At 43.1% G+C, this 10,550-nt stretch overlaps 1 protein-coding gene across 2 annotated transcripts; it reads right to left on the reverse strand.

Moving 5' to 3' along the window:
- Positions 1-443: 443 nt before the first annotated feature.
- Positions 444-8,016, reverse strand: Faslg (Fas ligand). 2 transcript variants are annotated; one of them, XM_021198791.1, is made up of 4 exons: positions 7,470-8,016; positions 6,611-6,656; positions 2,702-2,758; positions 444-1,726 (listed from the first exon to the last, which is right to left on the reverse strand). In XM_021198791.1, exons 1-4 carry the CDS (start codon positions 8,001-8,003, stop codon positions 1,332-1,334), a joined length of 1,032 nt encoding a protein of 343 aa, XP_021054450.1. In that variant the 5' UTR covers positions 8,004-8,016; the 3' UTR covers positions 444-1,331. The 2 variants fall into 2 exon arrangements, with proteins under 2 accessions (XP_021054450.1, XP_021054451.1); XM_021198792.1 differs by lacking the exon at positions 6,611-6,656.
- Positions 8,017-10,550: the final 2,534 nt, after the last annotated feature.

Raw genomic sequence — 10,550 nt, forward strand, 5'->3', positions numbered from 1 at the left:
CCATTCTGTAATCTACACAGAGCTCTATTAAACACGCATATTAAAAAGGCTACACTAATGTTACACATATATCAGCTTTTTTCTACACATCAGAGGTCAACCAAAGACAACAAAGTGAGCTGAGGACAGAGACTCAACTCCAGCCTTTTAATATGAAGCACATATTCTTTCCACTTTGTCATAGCTCTGCTCCAGGAAAATATGAGCTGCCATCAAATATATGAAAAGTTGGGTCCGTGTACCATTGGTCATAATGCTGATAAACAAAACTCAGGGTAAGGTGAGGTCCAGAGGAAAGAAACTAGACAGAAGAGAAGAGAAATCAACAAAGACGGGAGAATTTGTCACACGGCTCTACTCACCTTTGCAAATTCTTCTCAGAATGCTCTGAAGTCATTATGAATGAAGAAACCATGGAGAAAACAATAAGCACATCTCACTGATTTCCAAAGTCTATGTCCTTAATGCATTTCTGTATTCTATAACATAATTTTATTTGTCTTTTCTTCATTAGGATGTACAGAACATAAATACTAGTTGTATTAAAGGAAAACAGCATCAGTAGCTGATAATAAAAGATTCTGAAGACTATTAGAGTTTATTGCCAAGGAACATTCAGATATCTAGCATCAAATGTAACACATGTTTCTAATATGTACTCCATAATGTACATGTTGTATTTATATGACTCTTTAGAATCTGTTTGCTCTCATACATACAAACACACAGACATCATTGCACTGGAGGTATGCATGCTATGTAGAGAATGATTTGTGCCTCAAGCATCCCTCTTATTCTCTGTAAGCATCTGAGGTGGGCTCAGAAAACATTAGGTACAGTAAAGATGGTGCCAATGGGACACTGGCTTTTCTCAGTCTCTAGCTTATCAGTCAAATGAGACTCCTTTCTTACCCTCCTTGTACATTCATACCACAACTATGTGTCTCAAAGACAGCCTCCTGTGAGGTAGTACGTAGACCCACCCTGGAAGTGAGTGTACAGGTGTCTTTTTCAATGGCTAAAGTACTCTTGGCCATTTAACATCAGACAGTTCCTTCTCTGTGCCTCTGCATTGTCACATAGCAGCCCAGAGCTTCATGTTCCTCAGTCACAGTCCTCCTTCCATCTGGCTCATGATGCAGGCATTAAGGACCACTCCACGGACCTCGAGAAAATGAAGGATAGCTGACCTGTTGGACCTTGCGGTCATGAGGTCTTTGTGGCTCATATAGTCTTAATTAATCTCAATTGGTCTTAAGACTCTAATTCAAGACAATATTCCTGGTGCCCATGATAAAGAATAACAGATCATTTTTAAAATGCTTTTTCTTTTAAAGCTTATACAAGCCAAAAAATGTCTTAGATTCCTCAAAATTGATCAGAGAGAGTTGAGATATGTTGACATATAAATGGTCAGCACTGGTAAGATTAAATACTGCCCCCAGGTAGCTGCTGTGGGCCCATATCTGTCCAGTAGTGCAGTAGTTCAACTTCTTCTCCTCCATTAGCACCAGATCCCCAGGATACTTAGAGTTCTTCATATAGACCTTGTGTTTTAGGGGCTGGTTGTTGCAAGACTGACCCCGGAAGTATACTTTGGAATATACAAAGTACAACCCCGCTTCGTTGATCACTAGGCCGCCTTTCTTATACTTCACTCCAGAGATCAGAGCAGTTCCGTATGTATCTTCCCATTCCAGAGTGATGGACCTTGAGTGGGGGTTCCCTGTAATAGACCAGAGAGGAGCACTCAGCCAGAAAGGCTCAGACACCTGACATGCCTCCCTTAACTAAAGTTCCATACAGAATGACGTCTGATGCAAAAGTAGCTGAGGAGGTTAAAACATAGTCCCCCACTGAGTTTCTTCATCATGTTTGCCAAATTCCCTACCTTATTTTAATCATTCATATAAATGGGACAAAGTTAGTGTGTGCCTCAGGTGAAACTCGGGGAAGATTATGAGGATAATTTCAGTTCTCTGTAATAAACACTTTATAATTTAAACTAGCGCCAACACTTCTGGACTTGGGGACCCCTCCATAAAAAAAGGGATGCCTGGAGTTTGACATCTGGACAAAGTCTCATGATGATGTGGTCCATCTCCTCATTTAGTTTGGATTCCATGGCCTCTTCTTTGGGGCTAATCCCCTTCCTTTGTATTCACACAGGATTAAATGTACCTACACACAGCAAGTACTCAATAAATGTTTATGGATCTAGATGAACTTTTCTACAGTCTCCAAGTGATTACAGGAGCTGGTAGACCTCTTAGTGTGATATTTACCCTTTTGATGTTTATTTTTCTAGTAGAAGTGCTCATACCATATTTTACCAAACTACTTCTTCACTTTATACTCTTAGGCTGAAAGCCCACAAACGCCAGGACTGTTCCTTCTTACTCAAAATAGTCCACCATTTCACCCTCTGGTGCTCCTCCCACTGGACCCACGCCACAAATCCCCCTGCAGAATTTGAATGGTTGAAAAGAGTATGCTTTGCATGGGCAAGACCAAGTCATACACAATTCCATAGCATTAAATCTTGTTAGACTAGGGTCATGAGACCCAAGAGATAAGAATGATCTTGAGTGATAACTACAGTCATCAGTAATACTTTCCAAGAGCTGCAATGGAAATTTAGCAGTTGGTCCACAGTTTTCCAAAGGCTTTCTGTCCCCACCCACTCCTTCCAGACACAAACCTGTTAAATGGGCCACACTCCTTGGCTCTTTTTTTTCAGAGGGTGCACTGGGGTTGGCTGTGTAACAGAGATAAAGGACATGTGAAAATTATTATGATAGAGTCTGACTATGATCTATCTTGATGGGACTCTAAATCCCATCATATATATATAATATATATAATATATATATATTATATATATATATATATATAAACATTGCAATAAAACAGTGAATAAAAACATTGCTGCACAAGACTGCTATTTCCGTTACTCCATTTAGAACTTGCCTTGGCCCTTTAGGTCAAGATTACTCCCCTAATTATGTATGATCAGCAAAAAGATATTAGAAGCTGACTGACCAAGTGAATGAGGCAACCAGTGTGCACCCAGGCTGACTGTTATTCTGATTCTGCTGACTGATGAGGGGCTAGAAAAGACGACTGATTCACCTTCTGGCCATCATCCTACATTCTATTCCCAAACTGACTCTATTAAGACCTCCTCACAGGTCATGAGGTTACCCAGAATTTTGGTTCATCAGGTTGCCTTTGCCTCACCTCTCCCCCTCCTCCATCACACTGAGCACTTGCACACAGCAGGAGTCCTATGACCTAATTATGTCCCATCTTCCCTGCCCCTGGGCCTTTCCTCATTCTGTCTGCAACACCCTCCAGATGAGATCTCTGTGTTAAATTCCTGTCAATTCTCTGAAGACCGTCTTCACTGCTCTTCCTTGGGGAAACTCTTTGGCACCTTTTGTCAACTATGACCCTTCAACCCTTGAAACCTAAAATCCCTCTGTCATTTCTTTTCTTGATACTTCTGGCTTCTCCTTGCTGGGGCAACATAAAAAAAAAAAGTCTTTACCTCCTCCTTGTTCAGGAAAACTGCACCTCTCTTTATGACTAAACCAGTACTAACACTGCTGGGCTTTGAAAGCCTGGCCACCAAGTCTTTCCCTAATGGCATTTGACAATATGGTAAAGTCACAAGAGCATTTAGCCTTGTTTAGCACAGCATCAGTAAATTAAATTGACATAGTTAACATTGATACTATTCTTAAAAAGAAACACTGTTTCTCTAACTTCAAATATTTCAGCTAAGGTAGAAATCTATTACTGGGCTTCATGAGTTCAGCTAACTGATACATTAAAAAAATATTTATAGGAAGGTACTTGTCCACCTCAGGCTTGGAAGAAGACTATAAAACACACCCTGAGCGTGAAAATATTGAGATCACCCTAGAAACAACCGTGTCCTCTCCAGCACCTGGGACAAGACCCCTCGAAAAAAGTGAGTGAACAGAATAGGCAAGACTAACCTACCACCTGAGCAGCTAACCTGGTGCTCTGCCACGCACGCACAAGAAATGGAGCAGAGGACCGCACGCTGCTTATCTTTATATTCCTCATACAGACTAGCATTATGGTATTCTCATTAAACATACTCCTATAACTATCTGCTCGAGAGGTTCTAGCAATATCCAGAAATATAAGAAAAGACCTTTCCCCGCCTCAGGCTCCTTGCAGGTGAAATGGAGAATGTCCTACCCTGACCCATACACACCTCTTCTCGCCAAGACGTGTCTGGCTGATCCCTCGTGCGTTAGCGCACAACACCCTATGAAGGACTTTTCCAGAGCACTCTGCTTCGTATCACTCTTAGTACAGATTGAAACTGTGCTGTTGGGTTGTTTTTGCTCCTCTTCTCCACTGTGCTATCAGCTTGCTAAGAAAAGGCTTCCACCCTCCTCTCTCATCCTCAATCACCCAACCAAGACTCAGCCTCTGTCATGGGAGGCTCTCTAAAGCCCTGCTATATAAATAAGATGTCCAGTTAGCTAACCACGGGGAAGGTGGCAGTGTAAGAAGAAATAGGACCAGGCAGATGACCGAGTGAGTAAAGGCGCTTGCTGCCGAGCCTGAGCACCTGAGTTTGATCCCTGGAACCCACAGGTAGAAGGAGAGAACTTATTCCCACAGGTTGTTCTCTGACCTCTACACACATGTGCACATGTACATAAATGCACAACAAAATAAATAAATGTTTGAAAAGGTATTTTCTTAGAAGTTTAAAAACATGTACATGTACTTTTATAATTAAACTGAAAATGGCCTTTGATAACTTGTCTGTTTACCAAACAGCATTAAGTACACAATATTCATGGCATTAAAAGTCCCACAAGGAGGTTTTGGTTACTACTCATGGGGGTCCCCTATTGTGTTTCAACTCATCTTCTATTGCGAGAGTTCAGTTTCTTCCAAACTGTTCAAACTGTTGTTGCTTCATAAGAAAGTGATGAACACTACACACACATGTGTGTGTTTGTGTGTGTGTGTGTGTGTGTGTATGTATATATATAAAAGAATCTTTTGGTGATGTAATTACAAGGTAGACTAACAGTTCAAGATCTTGGAATGAACTTTCCCAGTAAACTTAAGGATTCTTAACAGCAAATTCCATGCATGCTGGATGAAACTTGTGCCAAATACTGCTTTTTTTCTCTCTTGCATATTTGATAATCTTTGGGTTTTTTTTCTTTTTATGAATTTGATGGAAGAAATAAATATTCCTTTCTTTAAATCAGCTCCTCTTAATAGTAAAGTTGTGATTTTGACATTCTTATGGTGGTTTATCAATTTCTGGCCATCTACGTCGGTATAAAGAAGATAAGCACTGGGGTAGGCGACCTGACTCATCTGTTCATTTGACTTCTATTCACCAAAACGATTCCATCGAGTGGGTGAAAATGAGTGATCACCATCTGTTTCACAAGCCTTGCTCCACGGATTTCAAAATGATTTCACTTTAGAAATCCTGAGAGGTTTCGTTTTTCTAACAAGTTATTTCCACTGTGCCTGTGCAACCTGGGCTCTGGTCCTTAGAATGCAGAGTTGAAAACCAGAGCACACCATGTTGACCGCTGACACAGGAGCTGACCGGTCAATTTCTGCCTTCCTTCCTTCCTTCCTTCCTTCCTTCCTTCCTTCCTTCCTTCCTTCCTTCCTTCTTTCCTTCCCATTAATTAATTTATTCACTTTACATCAGCTCGAAGTCCCTCCCCCATCCTCCCCTCACACAGTCCCTCTCCCTCCTCTTCTCCTTTGAGAAGGGAGCCTCCCCTACACCCCATATCAATCCATTCTAGCACATCAAGTCACTCAGGACTAGGCACATCCTCTCCCACTGAGGCCAGACAAGGCAGCCCAGTTAGGGGAATGGGATCCACAGGAAGGCAACAGATTCAGGGACAACCCCCTCTCCAGTTGTTGAGGGAGTCCCGTGTAGACCAAGCTGCACTGAGTTGGAGCCATCCCTCCTTTGTATGGATGGTTTGGTTTTCTTCAAAGTTATTAGAATACGACTGTCATGTTGCCCTTACGAAGGAAACCAGCTTTGTATTTGTTTCTCATTTCTGGGCCACAACTGAGAGGTGGAAGTTTCTCTGTGAATTGGAAGGCCCTAATAGGTAGCAAAGCATTAGTCCCAGTTTCATACAGGAGGCTCGGGCGCTGAACCTAACTGGTCTAGTATTTTACATCTAGCATTTTTGCCTCTGCTCCCCTTCTGTCCCCAGGAGTCACAGCCACCACAATGTAAGATGGAACCAAGATGCCCTTGGAAGGAGCCAAGGGAAAAAAGGTCCAGGGCTATATGTGTGTCTCTTTTTCCAAAGTCAAGTCCAAATTCATTTGAGTTGTGTGCAGTGTTCACTTCAGATACACTGATATTGAGCAATAAACTACAGTCAATATTTTCACATCGTTCACAGAACCACACTGAACAAAGAGTCAAAAGTTCCCCCAGGATTTCATGCCTAGGAAACATAAGCCCAAGAGAGGAACAGAATCTCAGGCACCCTCCCAACTTTGTTGAGTGTTGAAGATCCCCTATGGGAACTCACGAGGCAGACATAAAAGCACTTACCTATTTGCTTTTCAAAAGATGATACTTTAAGGCTTGGGTTGGTGAACTAGTGAGAGAAAGAGAGTCATAGAATAAATTTGCAGTTATTTAAGCCAAGGAAGCAGAGGTCACAGCAATCCATAGAAAGAAGACACAAATATGTCAGACCCTGGCCTGAGTTAGGGCTTGGCCATGCAATTGTATCTAGAGTAGTAGTAAGACTTCTAAGTCTTTTCGAAGAAAATTAGTTTATTTACACTTCTGAACAAGATTCAAAATTGCTTTTCTTCCTTGACTCACTAAATATGAAGCAGTGAGAAGCTCATCAAACACCCTTGACAACTGAGAGAGGAATAATTATTTGCTTCGAATTCTCTAGAAGATGGAAAATAACTTCCTGTGAGCAGTGGTTCTCAACATTTCTAATACTGCACCGTCCTTAAGGTTATGGTGACCCCCAACCATAAAATTATTTCATTGTTACTTCATAAGTATAACTTTGCTACATTTACAAACCATAATGTAAATATCTGAGATGCAGAATGTCTGATATGCAACCCCTGTAAAATAGTGGTTTGACTCCCCCCACTAACGGGTCGTGACCCACAGGTTGAGAACAACTCTCTTTGAGGGAGTGCACGCCTGATTCTCCAACTCTATAGAAGAGACTCTAACAACTCTTTTCTAAAATAGAGGGGATTGAAAAGATCTTTGCCTTTAAACAACAACAACAACAACAACAACAACAACAACAACAACCCCAAATCATTGCAAGCAACACAGTGGCCCACATGGGCCATAGCAAGTCCCTACTCCCACGCAGCAGAGTCAGGTTGCGGCCGGTAACTCGCGGGCCTGCTAACCCATGTGCTATGCTTACCTCACGGAGTTCTGCCAGTTCCTTCTGCAGGTGGAAGAGCTGATACATTCCTAACCCCATTCCAACCAGAGCCACCAGAACCATGAAAAATATCACCAGTAGCCACAGATTTGTGTTGTGGTCCTTCTTCTTTAAAGGGATCAGTGGTGGCAGTAGGGGTGGCTGTGACAGCGGAGGTAGTGGTGATGCAGGTGGTGGTGGAGGTGGTGGCGGTCTCCTTTGGTCCGGCCCTCTAGGCCCAGAAGATGGACAGGGAAAAACTGACCCTGGAGGAGCCCACGACGAAGTGGCACTGCTGTCTACCCAGTAAATCTGGGGACATGGGTAATTCATGGGCTGCTGCATGGCACCCAGCCCCAGGAAAGGGTTTTTCTTCTCTTGGTCTTGTGGAGACACAAGTGTCAAGGACAGGACTCTGACGCGGACTGCTCCAGAGAAGGTAAGTTTTCTGTATAAAGTTTCCACAGTCAAGGGAAACACCTCTCTCCTGTTCTCTTTTCTTTGCTTCTCTGTGAGACACCCACTCGTTTGCATCTGAAGCTCAGAAGCCTCAAAAGGCTCACAGCAACCCCAGGAAGTTTCCGCCCACAAATTTCTGACGACAAGTCTTCGAAGTTCCAATTGGTGTCTGTGCTAACTGAGAAGGCTGGCAAACCAGGCTTGCCTGCCTGAGGTCCAACCCAGCAAGTCAGTGCTGGATACCCCTGGAGGACATTAGCTCTTCCGCAGCTCTGGGGTGCGTCCTGCGAGGCCTGTTGATGCTGAGGCACTGGGAAAAGACCAAGGAGTTTGGCTGGAGAGGGTATCTCCACATCAGGGAGTTTAATGATATCCCTTCCCTGAACATCAGCCAGCTGCAACCAGGAATGTGTCCTAGGTGTTCCAGGCTGCCCTGCCCCCGCTGTGCCTGCCTCCTATCCATCCCACTTCCCCTGGGAAGTGTGGCCTTCCTCCTCTGTAATCATTTAACTTTGCAGTCTCTATTCTGGTCACCAGATGAAAACTGAGGTGCCTAATTCAGAAGAGTTTGAGATAAGCAATACATAATATTTTTATAGCAAGTGTGCCTTAAGCATCACACAGCAGGTACTAAAACATTATTCAACATTTACAGCAAATTTAAGTATGTATCTTATGCCTTTCTAAAACTGACCATTCTGCCTTGGGTTTGACTTCAGTCTTCTTGGCCACACACACACACACACACACACAAGTCCTCTGGCCACACACGCAAACACACAGCATTTACATCTAATTACCTCTAAAACTCAGTCTTGGCTTCCATCACTTCCCCACATAAAACATACAAATCCCAGTAAGTTCCTTATTTCACCTTTCTGGCAGACTCTACTTTCTAAATGGTTTTATTTTTTTATCTCATGCTTTGGGATTTCTGGAATGAGCAAACTACCTCTCTCACTTATGCCAAAGCAACTCCCAAAGTGTCATTTTTCTGCTGTCTTCATCCTGCCCCACTCCAGCTGCTAATTCCCCTGAGGTCACTAGGCTGGCAATCTCAGGATGCTCTTTCCTTTTGCACCCCCCAGTACCCCCTCCCCCATCGTCATCCAGGCCTGCTTTTTCTCACCTGTGACACATTTCTTATCTTCCCCTCCTTCCCTATTCCCATGGCTGCTCTCCCTGTAGCAGATGAGTCTCTCGTGGTTTTTATACCTCAACTCTCGGGATTCTTCAGTAATTGTCATTCTGTCTGTCCACATCTCTTTGTCCTTCTTTTGATTCATTTTTTTTTCCATAGAGGATTCGAAATATCAACCCCCTACTGTCCACCAATCACAGGGAGAGAGTTCTAGCTGAAAGAGACAAGAGAGAAACTTCTAGAAACTGGGTTGGAGTTTGGTAGTGCCATTCAGCAGAAATGGGACTATTACTGTCAAGATTGAGAAAGAATAAACACCCCTGCGAACCGTCTCAGGGACTCATCGCATTGGTACCAGAACCTTATTAATGAAAAGGAAATCACTATTCAAAGTAGAACTTAGCTCTGTAGCTGCTGAAGGAAAAATGGATGCAGGAGCCAATAGGCTGATGGCCCTACATCCTAGAACCTCACACTTAGTCCTCTAGGCCTCCTACTCTATGATTCCATGGAATCAGCCTTAAAGTTGACGCAACAGACTATAGGCCAGAGCTCCAGAGCTGACTCAGGAGCAGCAGAGGGTGATACATAGCCAGGGAACCTGGTATTTAACCTTAACAAGCCTAGGGAAGCCCTCTGAAGCAATCTGCCAAACAGATCAGATGGGAATTTCTCAAATGTGAGCAAAGACCGCAGTACACTCCAAGTTTGAGCTTGTGTATTTATAAACATGAGGCTACTCGTTCAACTTCTCTAAGCACCTCTAAGATGCTCATTTAGCAGTTCAGTCCCTCAACGCCACTAGCAGTTGAAGAAGGAGCATCCTAGCTTCTGCTTTTATCTCTGCTTTGTAAAATGCTACCTACCTTTCCAAGTTTTGCCAAGCATTATACCTATAAAGAGAATCTCACTGTCTATGGATTGCTTTCTCTCTTGTTTCTTGTGAGTTTGAACATCAGTCATAGATTTGTTGGGCAATCCATTTTCCTGTTATGTGAATTTTTCTGTTTGCCACATCCTAGAGCCCCCCTTGCATTGGAGACCGTGCCTCGAATACTCGAGCTCTGAGAAGACATCTACAGTTTAAACCAGGAGCCAGAAAGATGGCCCAGCAGTTCAGAGCATGTCCTGCTCTTGCAGAGGGCCTGACTTCAGTCCCAGCATCCATCTCAGGAAGCTAACAACTACCTCAGCTCCACAGCACCTGTGCCCTCTTCTGGCCTCCACAGGTACAGGTAGCTGCACTCACAAGCATGTGGCCACACGTACGACACACGTGCATGTGCATATTTAAAAATAAGAAATAAAAGTTTCTAAAGTGCGAACCTTGTACTATGAATGAATCAATTTCCTCAAATTGATCATTTCTTCTACTGAATCACAGTGGCATAATTACCATGGTTTCTATTGATAACATCTTACAGCTCTGATTCTTGTTTGACCTGCCCATCCATCTATCCTGGTACAATAGTTATGCATTT

Source organism: Mus pahari, chromosome 5, assembly GCF_900095145.1.
Source record: "Mus pahari chromosome 5, PAHARI_EIJ_v1.1, whole genome shotgun sequence".
NCBI lineage: Eukaryota > Metazoa > Chordata > Mammalia > Rodentia > Muridae > Mus > Mus pahari.